Raw genomic sequence first — 21,950 nt, forward strand, 5'->3', positions numbered from 1 at the left:
ATACTACTCAGCCATAAAAAAGAATGACATAATGCCATTTGCAGCAACATGGATGGAGCTAGAGAATCTCATCCTGAGTGAAATGAGCCAGAAAGACAAAGACAAATACCATATGATATCACTTATAACTGGAATCTAATATCCAGCACAAATGAACATCTCCTTACAAAAGAAAATCATGGACTTGTGGCTGCCTGATGGGAGGGGGAGGGAGTGGGAGGGATCGGGAGCTTGGGCTTATCAGACACAACTTAGAATAGATTTACAAGGAGATCCTGCTGAATAGCATTGAGAACTTGGTCTAGATACTCATGTTGCAACAGAAGAAAGGGTGGGGGGAAAATGTAATTGTAATGTATACATGTAAGGATAACCTGACCCCCTTGCTGTACAGTGGGAAAATTAAAAAAAATTAAAAAAAAAATCCCTGCTGGAGTTCCTGCTGTGGCACAGTGGGTGAAGAATCCAACTGCAGTGGCTCGGGTCTCTGCAGCAGCACAGGTTCTATCCCCAGCCTGGCCCAATGGGTTAAAGGATTCGGTGCTGCCACAGCTGTGGCTGGGGTTCAATCCCTGGCCCAGGCTTCCATATGTTGCAGGTGTGGACACACACACATTCCCTGCTCTCTCATGCCATCAAATCTTCTCTGCAAAACTTGCTTGATTTGTTAGCTTTTACATTTTAGAAGACCAAACTTCTGCTTCAGCATCAATAGGAGGAAACACATGCATGCCTGCATGTGTGTGTATGCACACACACACCCACCCTTAACACTAAGAAATATCCAGCATAAATGTATCTTCTTTCTTTTCGAACTTTTTTGTCTACATCTAATCGTGACTATCTTGTATTACCTTTGATAACTTGTTTAACTTCTTTAAAAGGCCTGTTTCTTTCACTGATAATCATCCTCCTTTCAGATCCTATTGTATAAAACTGTCAAAAGATAAAAACTCAAACCATCTGTATTCCTATCACTTGGGGAGAGCCCCTGAAAATTTGGGGACTTGTTCTTCCATGTGGTTCAATGCATACTTAGAAAAAGACCTATAATAATTTCAGGTCAAAAATTCTTTTCTGGAGTTCCCGTCATGGGTCAGCGGAAACGAATCTGACTAGCATCCATGAGGACGCAGGTTCCACCCCTGGCCTCGCACAGTGGGTTAAAGGAGCCGGCAGAGCCGTGAGCTCTGGTGTAGGTCAAAGACGTGGCTCGGATCTGGTGTTGCTGTGGCGTAGGCCAGCGGCTACAGCTGATTCGATCCCTAGCCTGGGACCCTCCATAGGCCACGGGTGCAGTCCTAAACAACCCCCCTACAAAAAAAAAAAAAATTCTTTTCTAAGCTCTGTGCTATACGGTAACCATCATTTCCTTCAAAAAATTTTATGCTTAAGAGTCCTAATTGGGGGAGTTTCCGCTGTGGTAATGTGGGTTAAGGATCAGACACGGCCCCAGCTGTGGCTCAGATTCAGTCCCTGGCCAGGGAACTTCCACAGGCAGCCGCTTAAAAAAAAAAAAAAATTTTTTTTTAATTGAAAAAAAGAATCAGGAATTCCTGTTACAGCTCAGCAGGTTAAGAATCCAACATAGTGTCCATGAAAATGCAGGTTTGATCCCTGGCCTTGCTCTGTGGGTTAAGGATCTGGCTTTGCAGCAGGCTGAGGCTAGGATCTGGTGTGGCTGTGGCATAGGCCGGCAACAGCAGCTCCAATGTGACTCCTAGCCCGAGAACTTCCATATGTTGCAGGTGTGGCCATAAAAAAAAAAAAAAAAAAAAAAAAAAAAAAGAATCATAACTGAAATTCCTCTTTTGTCTAAAAAAAGTTAAGCACACAGATGTGGTTAAAACATAGCCTTGGTGAAGAGCCTTCACCAAATTCCACTCCCTAGTAGTAACCACTAGCAACAGCGTGGTTGATTAACCTGCATTTTTTTTTTAAACCAGGTATAAATGACCAAGAGGACATAAGTACCTGGATATACTTGCAGCAGACAAATGCAGGTGCATAAAGCAAACTTCTGTCCTTTGTTCATGTCTATAAATGTAATTACATACCCTACTTTTTTTTTTTTTTTCAGGTTTCTCCAGGGACTGAACAGGATGTGACATTTCTCATAAACAACCAAACGTGGGTAGAACGGAATTTTCGCATTTCTGGCTGTTACCAAGTAGGCACCCTTTAACGAGTTGAAATACAAGAGATCTGTGGCTAATAGCACGACTTAAAAAAAATAGTTTTAAATACCCAAGGAAATGTGAGAAGTTGGGTTTCTTCATCTATTCTTCATTCAGGTCGTTTTCCCTCTTAAAATTCAGCCCCCTGCTAAGTTTCAAATCGCGAGGGGCACGAACCACTTGTGGAAATTAACCCTTGTCTCATAAGTCCCATCACTCCCTTAAAATAACGCGGATGGCATCTCCTCTTGTTCTCGTGCAACCCATCATGTAAACCTGGTTTCACTTAAATAAACAGGCAACTTACAGGGCGGAACAGTTTCTCGGCCAGTCACTGGCAATGCGTTTCTTGGAAAATCTTCTGAAAAGTGTGTCAGAAAAAGTAGCGGACTTGAGCCCAACACCGACCAGGACGGACACCTACTCTTCCCTCAGTCCCTGGGAGCGACACACTTCTTCCACGGAAAAATGTTACTTCTCTAGGGATACATTCCGGGGAGCCCAGCCCCTGTCGGCAGCGCACTCAATCTCACCTGACCAAGCAGACCTTCTTGCCGCCACGTAAATGCCGGGGAAAGGGAGAAGGAACGGGCGGCCCTCCGCTCTCCTGCCCGCCGAGCCCTCGGGCCACAGGGACCCGCTTCCAGGCCTACCGACGGGGAAGCCCGAAGGGTTATCTACCTGGACGCTCTCCCTACTGGCGCCTGGGCACCGAGCACTCGGGCGGCGGTACAATCCCAGCGCCCACGCGCAGCCAGCCTCGCCTAAACGCCAGACCCCGGCCCGGCCCACGCGCCTCCCCGAGCCGGCCGGGCTGCAGCCACCGTCGGCCTACGTTGCACGCCGGGCACCGGCTACCCAGACGCCGGTGGACCGGGAAGGTCCCCTGGGCCAGAAAGGCTGCCGGACGGAGCCCAGCGTCGCCCCGCGTCAGGGAAAGACAACGAAGGAGGCGGAGGGGACCCACCTGGCGGAGGCCACGCGCTGGCGTGAAACACCGGGCCGGCTCCCATCTTCGCGCGGGGGCCGGCGGGACTCGACTGCACCCCCCGCCCACGCCTGCCGTAAAGCAGCGCCGGCTGGCGCCCGGATAGACCCCACCCCTCCCCCCGTCGTCCGCGTCTCCTCGGAGACGCCCCGGAGAAGATGCGCTGCGCCGGGAGAGGAAGGAGGGGTTGGGAACCCGTTCCTCGGGTTGGCTCCGCCCAGGGGCGGGGTGGGACCGCCTCAGTTGGTCCCAGGGGCAGGGAGGTGGGAGAGGTGAGCTCGACAATGTCGGGGTGGCAGCCTCTCCTCGTTTGCCCTCTCTCCTCTGAGAACCTGTTAGTCCAGCTTGCGGGGGTCGCGGCCGGCAAGAAAACAAATGATGAATGTGAAGGAACAGTAACACGGAATTTTTACCATTCACCAGTCGCAAAACTGTTTAGAGGGAAAAAGTTTAAGTAAGTACACTTTCCAACGATGTTTCAAGTCTGTGTCATTCATATGCTTGAGCTTATCAATACTTGAAGTGCTGCCTCCTCAGGTGAGAGGCAGATTCCCAAGAGCAGACCCTCCCTGCGCCCCGTCACCTCCCGTTCTCTGCCAAGGACCTGCCAGGGGGCGAGCGCCTCTTAAGCGCTGCTTCCCCCGGCGTCGTGCTGGGTCCCAAAGAGTCACAGCAACTCGCAGGTTTCTTCTCTTGCCTGACGGGGGCCTTGGTTTATTTTTCCCTCTTGAATAAAGGAACGCGCTTCTCTAGCGAAATAAGGTTCACATGATGGACACACGTGTAGCAATAGAGAGGACCGGAAAGGTAACAGGTGATGCCGCCGCTCAGAGATGAGGCGTGTTCCACTGGGGTTTGTAACCGCCCAGCACCTGGCTCCCGGCGGAGGGGCGGAGAGAGGGAGAGGGATTCGAATGAAGATCTTTAGAAACGATTGTCTCTAGGTAGGTCACCGGGTAACCGACAGCTGTTTTGGCCACTAAAGCAATCCACTGTGAAGACGCTTTTGTTAATTCTTTATTTCCATTAGCAAATGTAATCCTTGCTTGCTTATTTTGTAAGAAAAAAACATCTTCACGAATACAGAAGTATTTCAAGGGAGACCTGAAGTCACCCCTGACTCCTCGGGACTTCCCGCCCCCACGGAGCTCCCCCAACAGAGGACCTGCCCAAGCCCAGGCCCCCCAAGACCACCTGCCTTCTGGCTACTCCCAGTCTAGGCTCAGGCGCAGGCGCAGGCTCAGACTCGCACCTCCCCCCGCCTTCTCACCCATCCCCTGCTCTTTGAGCAGAGGTGGTGGGAATCTCCAGGGCAGGAGGGAGGAGGTCGGTGAGGACCCTGAGCCTGCCTGGCTTAGTCCTAGTCAGGCAGCTGCCTTTGTGCATTTCAGGTCAGCACAGGAAATCTCACCAAACCCAGCTGCCTTCAAAGTCCTGGGGAGTGAAGGGCGCTGTTCATGCTCTGCCATGACTTGCCCACCTTGTTGAGGGTGGAGAGTGAAGAGAGCTTCCACTTCCTCCACAGGTGGAATTTCCTGGCCAGTCCCTGGGCTCTGGATCCCAGCTGCCCCTCTGGATTCCTCTGCATCTTTCTTTTTGGACACGCAGAGGAATCCAGAGGTAGTGGCTGTTTCTCCAGGCAGAGAGCAAAGTCAAAGCTTTTTTTCTGTCTCCAACCCCCGGATGGACATAGATTCACTAACTACCTGTTGTGCCCGGAAATTGAGGTGCAAAGGGGCTAAGTGGTTTTGCAGATGTGAACCAGGATTGGTCCACGCACGTGGTGGTGGTGGGGCTGCTCTCACGCCACAAATCCATTGCTCTCCCCTTGCAAATGCCCACTGAGTTCAACTCAAGATGTTCAGCATCGCTAGGCATTAGAGAAATCAACATCAGAATCACAAGGGATGCCACTTCACATCTACCACGACAGCTACAATTTTTAAAAAGTTGGAAAATAACAAGTGTAATAAGGATGTGGAGAAACGGAACCCCTCATACCTGCCGGGGGGGGGGGGGGATGTAAAATGGTTCGGATACGGTGGAAAGTGGTTTGACACTTCCACCAAAAGGTAGACCTAGACTGACCACCTGATTAGCAGTTCTACTCCTAGACCTATGTCCCAGAGAACTGAAACGTTCAAACAACAACTTGTATGTGAATATTCATGGCAGCATGGTTCATAGAGCTGAAACAGGGAAACCGCTCAAATATCCATCGACTGATGAATTTTCAAATAAAACACGCTGTACCCGTATCTTGGACTTTTGTTTAGCCATAATGTGGCAGGAAGTACTGATGCATGCTTAAACATGGACAGACCTGGAAAACGTTGATACATGAAAAGAGCTAGACAACCAAAGAACACACATGGTAAGATCTCATTCCCATGAGATCCCCAGAACAAGCAAGTCTGTGGAGATAGAAAATCAGTTCTTCCTTGCCAGGAGCTAGTGGGTGGGGAACGTTGCAGGGAAAACTTTTCCTCCACCGTCTTAGGTTCCAGTGGCTAGGGACCTGAAAATCAGCTCACAGTAAATTAACAGGAGAGAAGTTTATGTTCCACGTAGGAGTTCTCAGATGAAGAGGCTCCCTGAACAGCTAGAGAGAGGGGTTTACATACCAGCTTCACAAGGGGGCTGGTGGATTAGGACTTCAAAGCGTGGAAGGGTCTGATGAGGCTTGTTTATACAGCCTCTTGGAATGTTCTGGTGTCCAGGATCAGGCCTCCCTGATTAGAGACACCCCGGTCCCGTGGGCGGGGTTGTGGCAGCTGTCTCTTACAAAGCTCTGCTTTAGTCTGATAAGGGAAGTTCAGAGAAGATTTATTCTGCCTCTGTTGTAGCTCAGGTGTTTTCACTTTGAAGTCATCTTTCTACCATTCAGGTGAGTTGTCAGTCCCATCAGGAGAATGGGGAACGACTGATGATAAGTGTGGACTTTCTCTTTGGGGTGATGGAAGTGTCCTAAAATTTATTGTGGTCATGGATCCACACCTTAATGAATATACTAAAAATCAGTTTCTCGTACATTTTAATCCTGTGCGTTATATGGTGTGTGAATAGCATATCGTAAATAAAAAAGTAAGCCAAACACATAAAGTTAATAAAACTAAAGTAAAAGATAGATGGGAAGTTTCATAATGTGGGTGAATCGAGGCGAGACTACTACAACCCACGGGTCAGTTTTTACACCAAAGAGGTGGGAGACGGCAGGTGAAAGAGATATCATGTGGATTCTGATATGATGTAATTGGAGTACAAAGCATCAAGGATAAAATGTTCTTGCTAAAATACCTGAGCCTGAATCTAGCCAGGTCCACAGATCTCACCACAGGAAATTCTGTTTCCAAGGGAGCATGTTCATGACAGGATGCGTACAAGAAATACAGCATGTGAATAATTCTATGGGACAAAACCCCTACTCTTTTCATCAAAGGAATGGCAGAGAAGGGGGGAGGGGCTGCTATTGATGAAAAGAGACAGGACTAAGGCCTATTTCAGCTGTGTAAGATACTTGTTTGGATCCTAAAAAGAACGAATTAAAGAGAGATGTTGAGGTCAAATAGGTACATTGGACATGGATGCTTTCATGTGGCATTAGGGTTTTAACTGTAAATTTTGTTTGATGTAATGATGATATTTCGGTAATATATTTGTTGCAGTTTATGTCATGGTAGAGTATGTAGAGGAAATAACTTCTTTGGATTTATGCATGAATTTGTATGATATCAGGGATAGTCCTTGAAATGTGCTAGGAAAAAAAAACATGAAACTTAATTGGGCCAGATGTTGATTGTCGAAGCTACTTGATTGACATAGAGAATTTTTGTTATATTGTTCTGTCGGCTTTGTTCGAAATGATCCATGATAAAGAGCTAAAAAAATCCTTTATTTTATGTACATATATAGACTAGCTTTATTAATAAGAGTATAAATTTTCAGGAGATAAATTACCCTGTTTCAAGAGTACAGTTTGCTAAATATTGATCTAAATTTCACTTGAGAAATGGTTACCACACTCAAAATTATGAACATGTTCATAACACCCAAAAGTTTTTGGTTCACTTGGTATAGTAGTGAGAACTTGGTATAGAAATGCGAACTACATTTGCTCTTAAGATGTTCTTTAGTTATTTATTCCATGCTTAAGTAGGGATAATTTATTATTAAGACAATTACATATGTTGGAAAAAAACTTGTTTCTGGTGTATTTTAATGTATCTGAGCAATTTCTTTCCTTATGTTTTTGATACTTTCCACCGCAGATGGAATGCTACTCGAGTACATCCTTTCATATGTATCTCATATTATCAAGTGTTATTATATATCTTCTTATCAATGCTTTTGTTTAAGGTATTTTAATGATTAATCATTGTAATTATGGAGTCTCTGGTAATCTTCTACCCGTACTAAATCATGAATGAAATTATATGGAATTCTCTAATCATAAAAGTTGAAAAAATTGGTGTCATTTTAAAATGGTAAGAATGGGCTTAAAACATATTCATGGATCCTTGGCTATGGTCCTCGAGAAATCTTTTGGTGAAGTCAGTAAATTAGCTAAGGAAGAATATATGGTAGCTTGTTATTTATTTGTGGGATAGGCCAGTTTCTCTTCAGTGGCAGTAGACATAAAGTGGTAATTACACAATGGTCAGTTTTATGTCATGTATTGTAGGAAAGTTTTCCTCACCCTTCTAATGGTCTCTATCTAGGTCTGAAAAGGAAGCTGTCAAAGATAGAGCAACAGAAGTATACAAAGTTATTTGATATGTTTTTTGTGACACGGGATCCTTTACATGGAAATGAAGACCTGATGAAACAGACTTGTGTATTTTATGCTTGGTTTGATAAAGAGTGGGCAGTCATGGAAGAATATGATCGGTTAAGGAATATGAGGTAATTGTAGTAAATGGGGGTCATCTTAGCAAGCCCTGTTTTTTGATTCTTCTTGACGTCCCTTCTAATTCAGAGATAAAGATGCTACTTTCCTCCCAGTATAGGGAGGGTGTCTGTCACATGAGGGTTTTATTTCCTGTTTCAGGGGAGAAAGTTGAGTGAGGAAGGATGTCAAAGAGACTAGTCTGTTTCTGCCTTTTCTCGAATTCCTTCAGCTTAAAATATTCAGTGTCAGTGTACCACATTTGGAGGTAAATGTCCTGAACCCCATCAGTGTACTTTATCACAATAAAATAAGTGATACTCTGCATTGTAGAAATATAGGATGCTGGCAGCCAGCTAGTAACTGGGATTTCTAATCACTTTTGCTTAATTTTAATAAATTCTTGTGTGACTAGTCAAAAGTTGAAGAAAATAAAAACAGCAGTTGGAATACAAAAGCGATAAGTATCATTAAATGTTAAATTAGTTTTATTTTTATTTTCTTTTTTTTTTTTAAGGGCCGCACCTGTAACATATGAAAATTCTCAGGGTCAGGGTTGAATTGGAGCTGTAATTGCCAGCCTACGCCTAAGCCACAGCAACGCCCTATCTGAGCTGTGTCTGTGACTACACCACAGCTCACGGCAATGCCAAATCCTTAACCCGCTGAGTGAAGCCAAGGATCAAACCCACGTCTTCATGGGTACTGGTCGGGTTCGTTATTGCTGAGCCATGATGGGAACTCCTAAAATGGTTTTATTTTAATCACATATCCTCTCCTTTCTCTTTTGCAAAATCTTTTAATATATTGTTTCATTTATAAAGTACTTTTATATAAACTTCTGGACCCAAAACATAACCTCTAAACTTTTTTCCTAAGAAAATAAACTTACTGTAAAACCTTCTATAATTTTTTCCTCATAAACTTTAATACATATAGAAGAAGAACATATTGAACATATTGAAGTGATAAATGAAACAAAATTAGGTTGTGTAGAGGATATGATTAGAAGCAATCAAACGTGGCAAATTTGTTCTTTTTTTTTTTTTTTGTATTTTTGCCTTTTTTTGAGCCGCTCCCGTGGCATATGGAGGTTCCCAGGCTAGCGGTCTAATCAGAGCTGTAGCCACCGGCCTACGCCACAGCCACAGCAACGTGGGATCCAAGCCGCGTCTGTAACCCACACCACAGCTCACAGCAATGCCGGATCCTTAACCCACCGAGCAGGGCCAGGGATCGAACCCGCAACCTCATGGTTCCTGGTCGGATTCATTAACCACTGAGCCACAACAGGAACTCCTAATTTGTTCTTTTTATGGGTAAGTAGTATTCCATTGTGTGTGTGTGTGTGTGTGTGTGTATATATATATATATATATATATATATATATATATATATATACATATACATACCACATCTTCTTAATCTGTTCATCTGTCAATGGACATATATGTTGTTTCCATGTCTTGGCTATTGTGAATAGTGCTGCAATGAACATACGAGTGCATGTATCTTTTTCAATGAAAGTTTATTTCTGGATATATGCTAAGGAGTGGGATTCCTGGGTCTTATGGTAGTTCTACATTTAGTTTTCTGAGGTACCTCCATACCGTTTTCCATAGTGGTTGTACCAATTTATATTCCCACCAACATTGCAGGAGGGTTCCATTTTCTCCACACCCTCTCCAGCATTTGTTATTTGTTGACTTGTTAATGATGGCTATTCTGACCAGTGTGAGGTGGTACCTCATAGTAGTTTTGATTTGCATTTCTCTCATAATTGGTGATATTGAACATTTTTTCATGTGCTTGTTAGCCATCTGTATATCTTCTTTGGAGAAATGTCCATTAAGGTCTTTTGCCCGTTTTTCAATTACGTTGTTGGTTTTTTTTACTGTTGAGTTGTATAAGTTGTTTGTGTATTTAGAGATTAAGCCCTTGTCAGTTGCATCATTTGAAACTATTTTCTCCCATTCCATAGGTTGTCTTTTCTTTATGGTTTCCTTTGTTGTTAGCACTGTATTTTAACCTCTCACATTTCATCTCATAACATTTTATGCAAGTGTTTTGATTTGCCTTCTCAAGGAGAATGCCTTTATGGTGAATATCATTCTACTGTCTGGTTTTGTGGTGCACATCTTTTAGAATGCTAGAAAATTTAAAATGAAGTAAGGAAGACCTAATTTGTATTAATATACATCAATTTGAATGTTCTAGAAATGTGATCTCCTTTCAAGTTTAAGTATATTTAAGAAGTTGAACTGACAGTTTAGACTTCATTTTTTATTTTATTAAACTTAAATACATGGTATATAACATTAAAAACAGCATAAATTATTAATTTTTGTAGGGACTTAAGTTTTATTTTTTAAAATAAATTTTAATGGAATATAAGTCACTTACAATGTTGTTAGTTTTAGGTGTATAGCAAAGCGAATTAGCCATGCATATATTTTCATTCTTTTTCTGATTCTTTCCCCATAAAGGCTATCATAGAGTATTGAATAGATTACTCCAAGCTATATAGTATGTCCTTGTTACCAATTGATTTTGTATATGGTAATGTGTACATGCCAATCCCGTCCTCCCTTTGAAGAAAAACGTGGACCACCCATTTAAACATTTTTTTATAGTTTTTCTTTTCCAAGGGTGAAAACATTTTTGTTTGCCTTGGGTTGAGGGCATATATTTCTTCATTACTACCACCACCACCACTAGCCCCATCATCACAGAGAGGTATTAAATTGTCATGAAAACAATCATGAGTGAAGGCCAGGGCATTGAAGAAGCAAAGGATGTTCCTTTTACTCTATACATGATATTGTTTAATGCTTTCAGGAAGTTATATGTTATTAAGTGTGCATTTATGGTGATGATCATTTCAGATAAATGAAGAATTCAGAGCCTGAACGTAAGCTGAAAGCAAGATACCAAAAAAGGAAGAAAAGATCAAAGAACTTGGAATAGAAGTCTAGCAAGTTGAACCCAGGTAATGAAACTAGATATGTATTATATCATGTCAAGATGAATTCTGTGGTAGAAAATTATCTGCTAAATGGAAGGGAAATGTGACCAGTAACAGAATTTCTGGTATAGCAACATTTTAGTTTTCATTTCCATGGTGGAAAGGCTCCAGCATTAGTTTTTTAAATTTCCCTAAATGTTTTGTGACAATATATTATACGAGCCAAGCTGTTTTTGAGAGAAGATTTTCATTTTCATTTGTATTACTCCCATTTTTCCATAGAAATTGGACCAGTAGGAGATATATGTGTATATATATATGCATGTCTATATATAAAGTATATATATAGATATACATATATATATATATATATATATATATATATATATAAAGTAAGGAATTGGATTATATGATTATCATGGCAGGCAAGAACCAAGATCTGCAGGGTGGGTTGGCAGGCTGGAGATTCAAGAGAATTCTAGTCTGAATCCAAAGGTCTGAGAACAATGAAAGCCAATAGTATTTAGTTTATATTGAAGGCCAGCACTCTTGAGACCCAGGAAGAGCCAGTGTTTCAGTTTGAGTCCTAATGCATGAAAAACGATGATGTCCCAGTTCAAAGGCAGTTAGACAGGAAGAGTTCTCTATTACTAGTTGGAGGAGCAGTATTACACCAATGTGTATTAGGGAGGGCAATCTACTTTATGCAGTCTACCTATTCAAATGTTAATCTCATGCAATTACACCCTCACAGAAACATTCAGAATAATGTTTGACCAACTATCTGGGCACCCGTGTTCCCCAGTTATGTTGACACATAAAATTAACCATCAGAACTGCATTTCCTTTCATAAAGAAAATCAATTCTTTCAATAATCCCAAAAGCTTCTGTGGATTTCTGTAATCTTGACTACTATCATTTCAAAACTTGTCAACTTTACGTTCCCACCTGCATTATCTATGAGGAAAGACTCATGTATACTTAAAGTCTTTATTAAGTTGTCCACACTTTACAACTGATTAAGTACTCTCTTTAAGACCGCTTATGTTTGGAGGGAATATTCAGAATGTGCAGATTGCATCTTAACACAGTGGATCCTCAATAGGAGTTTGTTGCTTGAATTGGTCTGTTTCTACCATTCTATTGAAAGGTTATGTGACGACTCCACAGTGAACTTCAAATGACCCAATCTGGTGGCATTTTCCTGGCCTAACTCTGCTTTACTGTATTTTATAATATTTGATAATTTTCCCGTTAAGCTTTCATTTTTTTTCTCAATCCTCTTGCTTCACTTTTCACATCTCTAAGAAGTCAGTTACTCTCCCTTTTTTTGCCACTTCTCATGGACTTGGAGAACAGACTTGTGGTTGCCAAGGGGAAGGGGGAGGGAGTGTGATGGACAGGGAGTCTGGGGTAAATAGATATGAACTATTGTATTTGGAGTGGATGAGCAATGAGATCCTGCTGTATAGCATAGAGAAATATATCTAGTCACTTGTGATGAAACATGACGGAGGATAATGTGAGAAAAATTTTGTATGTATATATATATGTAAGACTGGGTCTTTTTTTGTACAGTAGAAATTGACAGAACATTGTAAACCAACTATAATGAAAAAAATAAGAATCATTAAAAAATAAGATAAAATACAATGCTAAGCCAGAAATCAGCTGACATTCTTCTGTGGTGTCTTCCCAAAGTTCTTATCTCTTTTAAGCCTCTAAACAAGTCTAAACAAGCCTGACTATTTAGCATGAACACTTCTTAAGTCCAGCTAAAGAAAGACCATATACATCTTATTTCACCTTTGTTCCAGTGTCACCTAAAGTCATTTTAGAAGGCTGTCTACATATGCCAAAAATGTTACTTCTGTTTCTAAAAGTGATATATCATGTCTAGAATTGTCTTTAGCTTATGTGGAACAATGAAAAAATTACCTTAACTGCTAGTAAATATTCATTGTTAGAGTATATTTGAACTTTAGAAATTATAAAATGTGGGGTCAAACTTGAAATACTACTTAATAATTGTTTTATCCAGTTATACCTGAATCCCTGGAAAATGTGCCACAGTGGCTGATTCAAATCTTCTCTAGTTTCATTAAATTTCAAACTCTCCCCAGAACTTTCATGATCAATCAACAACCTGATTTCCTAGTTCACTGAGAAAATTTCAGTTTGTTCAAATTCACTACTACCCATGCCATTATTTCTCTGAATCCACATTCCCATCTCCCCTCTTGAAATCAGCTTCCCCTCATAGGCTTCTTGAGCATAGTGCCTACACACGTACACTATCCACAACTTCTTTCTGTAAATGTTCCATAGCCACCTTTGGAGAGAGGCATATAATCTTTTTGCTTTCAGTTCTCAAATTAGGGCATTCACCTAGGTTCTGTCCTTAGCTTATAACAAATGACATACATTCATGAGGAGGTAGTCTGTTATAGTAGAAAGGGAACTGAATTAGGTATGTGAAGAACTGCATTCAAATCTTCATCATGTTTTACACTAAACTTGTGACCTTCGTCTAGTCACTTAAACTTTTGGAGTCTCAGTTTTCTCATCTATAAATGATAAGATGAAACTACTTGCCCTATCTATATTATAAGGTTATAATAAGAATTAACAGGGATAATAGATGTAAAAACTTTGATAAACATGTAATTACTATGCAAGGGATATTACTTATTTTATTAGAAGACAGCTAGATCATTGGCATTGTGAGACAGACAATTTATGTAAAGCTAATTAGCCCCTGGAGGCTCAAACCATGACCTTCTATTCATTATCCACATTTAAACCAACTAGTCTAATAGGTCCAGGCCAGATAGGGTACTTTTTTTTTTTGCATGTGTTCATCATGAAATCTAACTTTTCACTTTTGGAATAATATTTTGCAAAGCTTTTGTGAGGATGCCAACTCTCCTAGCATTAGACGGTTAGCAGAAGTAGTCATTTGTGGAGTTTAGCATGTTAATCCAATATTTGTACAATTCTTTGCATGTAAAGTCCTTGAATTGATAAATTAATAAGTAGTGTATAATCTCTAAACCCCCCACATATATCTACTACATATTACTGCATGTTGCAAGCATTCCAACATTAGATTATTTTTATTGGAGGAGTATGGGCCCTCAGGTTACTTATAAATTTCAGGATATCCTTCACTGCATCCACAGACAGTTGGAGGGCCATCTCCACCACCAGCTCTACAAGTGCTACTTCTATCCACAGGATTTACTCCTCCTCGTACAATTCCTTTGGTAAACCATCACTACCACCATCATTGTTCAAGAACTTCTTACTTCAAGATCATCATTTACTTTAACTTAAGGAATGAAGCATAAACGCATAAACCGCAACTCTGTGCATTTATTCTTGAACCCTATGAATTGATTATCCATGAAGACAATCAAAAGGTCAAAGGCAAAACGTCGACTAGGGTTTATGGCATCCTCTAGCCATTGGTAATTAATGTGCAAATTACTGCTTACCTGTCTATAAGAAAGTCTAAGACTGCTGACTCTTTTGCTTTCTTTTCTAAACTCACCATCTTTTGTTCCTTTTTCAGTATAGTATTTGAGTAATTGAAAACTCCATAGGAAATATGAAATTCATGTAGAAGGCAAAGAAGAAGCAATAAAATTATATAATTATACTGGCTGCCATAACAGATTACTGGTGTCTTAAAACAACAAGAACTTAATCTCTCACAGTTCTGGAGTACAGAAGTCCAAAATGAAAGTATTTGGTGGTCCACATTTCCTCTGGAGGGTCTGTGAACAATCTCTTTCTTGCTTCTTCCAGCTTCTTTTTTCTTTCTTTCTTTCTTTCTTTCTCTTTCTTTCTTTCTTTCTTTCTTTCTTTCTTTCTTTCTTTGGCTTTTTGGGGCCACACAAACGACATATGGAAGTTCCCAGGCTAGGGGTCGAATCGGAGCTACAGCTGCCGGTTTACACCAGAGCCACAGAAATGCCAGATCCAAGCTGCATATGCAACCTACACCACAGCTCACGGCAACACTGGATCCTTAACCCACTGAGCAAGGCCAGGGATCAAACCTGTAACCTCATGGTTCCTAGTTGGATTCATTTCTGCTGTGCTACAATGGGAACTCCCCTTTTTCCAGCTTATGATGGCTGTCAGCATTCTTTGGCTTGTGGCACCATCTCTCTCTGTTCTGTTTTCACATTGCCTTCCCCTCTTGGTGTCTGTAAACCTTCTCTATCTCTCTTTTATAAGAGGGGAATGCATTCAAGGCTCACCCAGATAATCCAGAATAAGTGCCTCTTCTCAAGATCCTTAACTTAATCACATATCTTGCTATATAAGGTAATCACAGATTCTGGAGATTAGAATGTGGACATATCTTTTGGGGGTCACCATCACATTACAATAATATGAGAAATACAACCTTAAATGAAAAATAATTTTGATTCTTTTACCATCTTTAAGTACTATAATATAGGTGCTTTTAAAAAAATTATTGACCCTTGTCATCTTAGTTATTTTTGTTCTTAAGATAATGATGTTTTTTATTGAGATTTAAAATTTTATAGTGTAGAATAGGTGACAACATTCTATGGTAAAAATAACCTAATTTTTTGGTATATGAAAATGCCTTTTTTATAAATATTACTTTGCTTAATTATCACCAAACAATGTTTTTAAAAAGTTTATCATATGAAGTTGTCAACATCATATAGTAGGAAGACCCTGAGCTTACCTTTTCCCATGGACATATCAAAATTACAACTATGTACAGAGTACCCATTGCTGAGAAAGCCTAGAAGACTAGTAGAAATATATTTTGCAACTAAAGATATAAAGAAAGAACCATCCACTAGCAGGCCAACACTAGATCTGACCCCTGGTCCTGCAACCACCCATCTCTGTACACTGGTGGGCTAGCACTAGCCCTGGTACCCTGGAACTCTGCAACCAACTGCCTGATGACCTGGCCATGTCCACCAATGGCTAGCAGCCTCTGCAAAAGACAGGGCCTGGCAACCAACCATACTGGGGGCCAGCCAGGCCTAACATACCTCACAAAATAGTCAGCCTACCACAACAAGAGGAGCCATGCAGCTCACATAGAGGTCACCCCTAGAGCTTATAGCTCTGGTGACCAGGGTGGAGTGCACTGCTGGGATGCATAGGATGTCTTTTACAAAAGGCCACTTTTTGAAAGTTGGGAAACATAACCAACCTACCAAATACATAGAAATAAAAACATCAAATTAGGCAAAATGAAGCAACAGAGGAATATGTTCCAAATGAAGGAAAGAAAAAAAAAAAAAAAACCTCCAGAGGAAGAACTAAGTGAAGTAGAGATAAACAGTCTTTGCAATAAAGAGTTCAAGATAATGATCATAAATATGTTCAAAGAACTCGGGAGAAGATTGGATAAAACTATGAGAAGTTAGAAATTTTAAACAAAGAGTTAGAAAATATAGGAGTTCCCGTCATGGCGCAGTGGTTAACGAATCCGACTAGGAACCATGAGGTTGCAGGTTCGGTCCCTGCCCTTGCTCAGTGGGTTAATGATCCGGCGTTGCCGTGAGCTGTGGTGTAGGTTGCAGACGCGGCTCGGATCCCGCGTTGCTGTGGCTCTGGCGTAGGCTGGTGGCTACAGCTCCGATTCAACCCCTAGCCTGGGAACCTCCATATGCCGCAGGAGCGGCCCAAGAAATAGCAACAACAACAACAACAACAAAAAAAAAAAAAAAAAAAAAAGACAAAAAGACCAAAAAAAAAAAGAAAATATAAAGAAGAACCAAGCAGAGATGAAGAATACAATAACTGAAAATTTGAAATATGCTAGAAAGAATCAGTAGTAAATTAGATGACACAGAGGAATGGATCAAGGACCTGGAAGACAGAATAGTGGAAATCACTGAATCTGAATAGAAAAAAAGGAAAAAAAGAAATTGGTACAGTTCAAGAAACCTCTGAGACAATATCAAGTGTATAACATTCATATTATAGGGGTTCCAGAAGGAGAAGAGAGAAAGAAACAGACTAAATTTGAAGACATAATAGCTGAAAATGTTCCTAACCTGATCCATGCCCAGGAAGCTTCTAGAGTCCCAAACTGGATCAATGCAAGGAGGAACACACCAAGACACATTGTAATTAAAATGGCAAAAATGAAAGAGACTATTAAAGGCACCAAAGGGAAAACAAGTTACGAACAAGGAAACTCCCATAAGCCTATCAGCTGCCTTTTTTTTTTTTCTTTCTTTTTTCTTTTTAAGGCTGCACTCAAGGCATGTGCAAATCCCCATGCTAGGGGTCAAATCAGAACTACAGCTGCTGGCCTCTGCCACAGCCACAGCAACATGGGATCCGAGCTGCGTCTGTGACCCACACACCTCACAGCAACGCCAGATCTCCAACCAACTGAGCGAGGCCAGCATCCTCATGGATCCTAGTGGGGTTCATTAACCACTGAGCCATGAAGGGAACTCTCTTGGCTGACTTTTAAATAGAAATTCTGCAGGCTAGAAGGGAGTGACATGATAGAATTAAAGTGATAAAAGAGAAAACCTACAACCAAGAATACCCTTCCGGGTAGGCTTTCATTCAGATTTGATGGAGAGATCAAAAGTTTTACAGACAAGTAAAAAGTAAAAGGGTTCAGCACCACTAAACCAGGTTTATAAAAAATGTTAAAGGAACTTCTCTAAGTGAAAAAGGAAAGGCTATATCTAGAAATATTGAAGTTATGAAAGAAAAAAAGCTCATTGAGAAATACCCACAATAACTAGTTAAGGGATACAGAAAACAAAAAGATGTAAAAAATAATGTCAAAAACAGTGATTGTGGGGGAGGGGGGTGCAAATGCAGGGCTGTTAAAATCCATTTGAAATTAAGAGATCAGTAGCTTAACCTTGTAACCACAACCCAAAATCTATAATAGATAAAGAGCAAAAAAGAATTACAAAAACAGGAATTCCTGTCGTGGTGCAGTGGTTAACAAATCCGACTAGGAACCATGAGTTTGCGAGTTCGATCCCTTGCCTTGCTCAGTGGGTTAATGATCCGGCATTGCCGTGAGCTGTGGTATAGGTCGGATCCAGCGTTGCTGTGGCTCTGGTGTAGGCTGGCAGCTACAGCTCTGATTAGACCCCTAGCCTGGGAACCTCCATATGCCGTGGGAGCAGCCCAAGAATTGGCAAAAAGACAAAATAAATAAATAAATAAATAAATAAATAAATAATTTGCGAAAATGGAAAAAAACGTTAAAAAAAAAAGAATTACAAAAACAACCAGAAAACAGTGAACAGGTGGCAATAAATACATACCTGTCAATAATACTTTAAAAGTAACTGGACTAAATGCTCCAGTAAGAGTGGCTGAACGGATACAAAACAAGACCCAAGTATATGCTGCCTACAAGAGACACACTTCAGATCTAAAGGCACACACGCACACACTAAAAGAGAGAGGATGGAAAAAGTTATTCCATGAATGTGGAAATGAAAAGAGAGCTGGGGTAGCAATATTTATATCAGATGAAAAGGACCTTAAGAGTATAACAACAGACAAAGAGGGATATTATATAATATTCAAGGGATCAATCTAAGAATCAGATATAACAATTATAAATATATAAGCACCTAATATAGGAGCACCTAAATACAAAAGGGGAGAAATTGACAGTAACACAATAATAGTAGACTTTAACACCCCACTTATATCAACAGATGATCCAGAGAGGAAATCCTTATACATACATAGAACATTCCTTCCCAAAGCAGCAGAATACACATTCCTTTTAAGTGCCCCTGGAACATTTTCCAGGATAGATGAAATACTAGGCCACAAAATAAGTCTCAGCAAATTTATAAAATTGAAATCAGATTCAGCATTTCTTCTGACCACAATGCTATAGTATTATAAGTCAACCACAAGGAAAAAACTGAAAAAACACAAACACGTCGAGGCTAAACTACTAAAACAACTAATCGATCACCTAAGAAATCAAAGAAGAAAACAAAAAATACCTGGAGACAAATGAAAACAAAAACATAATGATCCAAAATGTATGGGATACAGCAAATACAATGCTAAAATAGAAGTTTATAGTGATACAAGCCTACCTCAGGAAAGAAGAAAAATCTCAAGTGAACAACCTAAAGGAGCTTATACCTAAAGGAACTAGAAAAAGAACAAACAAAACCAAAATTAGTAGAAGGAAAGAAATCATAAAGATTGGAGCAGATATAAAAGAAATAGAGGAGTTCCCATCGTGGCACAGTGGTTAACGAATCCGACTAGGAACCATGAGGTTGCGGGTTTGGCCCCTGCCCTTGCTCAGTGGGTTAATGATCCGGCGTTGCCGTGAGCTGTGGTGTAGGTTGCAGACGCGGCTCGGATCCCGCGTTGCTGTGGCTGTGGTGTAGGCCAGTGGCTACAGCTCCGATTCGACCACTAGCCTGGGAACCTCCACATGCCGCGAGAGCGGCCCAAAGAAATAGCAAAAAGACAAAAAAAAAAAAAAAAAAAAAAGAAAAAGAAAAAAAAAAAAATAGAGACTAAGAAAATAATAGAGGAGTTCCCATTGTGGCACAGTGGTTAATGAATCCGACTAGGAACCATGAGGTTGCGGGTTTGGTCCCTGCCCTTGTTCAGTGGGTTAAATGATCCAGCATTGCCCTGAGCTGTGGTGTAGGTCGCAGACGCGGCTCGGATCCTGCGTTGCTGTGGCTCTGGTGTAGGCCAGTGGCTACAGCTCCGATTAGACCCCTAGCCTGGGAACGTCCATATGCCGCGGGAGCGGCCCAAGAAATGGCAAAAAGACAAAAAAAAAAAAAAAAAAAAAAAGAAAAAAGAAATTACAGCTGTCACCACAGACATACAAAGGATCATAGGAGATTAAATAATTATTTACCAATAAAATTGGCAACCCAGGAGAAATGGACCAGTTCCTGGAAATGGACAATCTCCCAAGACCGAATCAGGAAAAAATCAAAAATATGGGCAGACCAATTCTGAGTAATTAAATTGAATCTGTAATATAAACAACTCCCAACAAACAAAATTCCAGGACCAGACAGCTCAGAAGGGAAATTCTACCAAACATTTAGAAAGAGTTAACATCTAATCCTTAAACTATTACAAAAATTGTAGAAGAAAGAATGCTTTTGGACTCTTTTTATGAGGTCACTATCATCCTAACATCAAAACCAGACAAAGATATCACAAAAAAAGAAAACTCTAGGCCAACATTACTGATGAACACAGATGCAAAATTTCTTTAACAAAATATTAACAAACCAAATTCAGCAATACATTAAAGGGATCATATACCATGGTCAAGTGGGATTTAATCAAGGGGTGAAAGGATAGTTCAATATCTACATCAATCAGTGTGATAAAACCACATTACAAATCATGAACAAAAATCATAGCATTTTAATAGATACTGAAAAAGCTTTTGACAAAAGTCAACATCCATTTCTTATAAAAACTCTCAACATAGTGAGTATAGTGGGAACATACCTCAACATAATAAAGTCCATATATAACAAGCCCACAGCAAACATAACCAAGAATGAAAAGCTGAAAACATTTCCTCTAAGATCACTCCTATTCAACATAGTATAGGAATTTCTATCCACAACAATCAAAGAAGAAAAAGAAGTAAAAGGAATCCAGATTGTAAAGACCAAAATGCATGATACCATACATAGAAATTCCTAGAGACACTACCAAAAATTACTAGAATTTATCAATGAATTCAGTAATGTTGCAGATAAAAAAATTACACAGAAATCTATACACTAACAGCAAACTATCAGGAAGCAGAATTAAGAAAACAATCCTGTTTAAAATCACATGAAAAAGAATAAAATACCTTTGAATAAATCTAAGGAAGTAAAAGATCTATATCCATAAATCTTTAAGACACTGATGAGATAAATTGAAGACTGAAAGATATACCTTGTTCATGGTTTGGCAGAATGAATATTGTTAAAATGCCCATATTGCCCAAGGGAATCTACAGATTCAGTGTCATCTCTATTAAAATACCAATAGCATTTTTCATAGAATTCAAACAAATAATTCTAAAATTTGTATGGAAACTAAAAGACCCCCAATAGCCAAAATAATCTTGAGAAAGAACAAAGCTGGCAGTATCACATTCCCTGATTTCAAACTATACTACAAACTATAATTGTCAAAACAATATGGTACTGGCACAAAAGCAAAAACATAGGTCAGTTGAACAGAATAGAGAGCCCAGAAATTAATCCACATTTATATGGGCAACTCATCTGTGACAAAGGAGGCAAGAATATACAATGAGGAAAAGACAGCCTTTTCAATAAATGGTGATGGAAAAATTGGACAGCTATGTGTCAAAGGATAAAACTGGATTACTCTCTCATACCATGAAAAATATAATTCAAAATGGATTAAAGACTTAATTGTAAGATCTAAAACCATAAATCTTCTAGAAGGAAACACAAATAGTAAGCTCTTTGGCATTGGTCTTAGTAATATTTTTTTTTGATATGTCTCCTTAGGCAAGGGAAACAAAAGCAAAAATTAATAAATGTGACCAATCAACTGAAAAGCTTTTGCACAGCAAAGGAAAGATAATTTTCTTCTTCTTTTTTTTAAATGGCTGCTTTCATGGCATGTAGAAATTCCTTGACCAAGGATTGAATTCGAGCTGCATCTGTGACTTATGCCACAGCTGTGGCAACACTAGATTCTTTTAACCTATTGTGCCAGGCCAGGGACCTGTGCCTCTGCAGTGACCTGAGCAGTTGCAGTCAGATTCCTAACCCACTGTGTTACAGTGGGAGCTCCTGGAAAAGATATTTTCAAACAGTATGTCTATAAGGGGTTAATATCTAAAATATACAAATAATTCATATAACCGACATCAGAAACCTCAAACAACTGGAATAAAAAAT

General features: G+C 40.2%; 2 protein-coding genes across 2 annotated transcripts in view; one reads left to right on the top strand and one right to left on the bottom strand.

Moving 5' to 3' along the window:
* LOC146394759 (uncharacterized) overlaps positions 1-4,634 on the bottom strand; it is a 60,805-nt gene extending 56,171 nt beyond the window's left edge. The window contains exons 1-2 of the mRNA XM_085006983.1: positions 4,577-4,634; positions 3,145-3,596 (exon numbers count right to left, since the gene is read on the bottom strand). Coding sequence (XP_084863109.1) covers positions 3,145-3,596; positions 4,577-4,634 — 510 coding nt within the window. The remainder of the gene's footprint in view (positions 1-3,144; positions 3,597-4,576) is intronic.
* SLC6A14 (solute carrier family 6 member 14) overlaps positions 3,433-21,950 on the top strand; it is a 371,528-nt gene continuing 353,010 nt past the window's right edge. Inside the window, exons 1-2 of the mRNA XM_085006371.1 lie at positions 3,433-3,619; positions 10,936-11,039. The gene's annotated coding sequence lies outside the window, so the exon portion shown is untranslated. The remainder of the gene's footprint in view (positions 3,620-10,935; positions 11,040-21,950) is intronic.

Source organism: Sus scrofa, chromosome X, assembly GCF_054392235.1.
Source record: "Sus scrofa isolate SSC_HxYL_T2T_F1_AM1 chromosome X, Sscrofa_HxYL_maternal_Yorkshire_Landrace_v2.0, whole genome shotgun sequence".
NCBI classification, from domain to species: Eukaryota; Metazoa; Chordata; class Mammalia; order Artiodactyla; family Suidae; genus Sus; species Sus scrofa.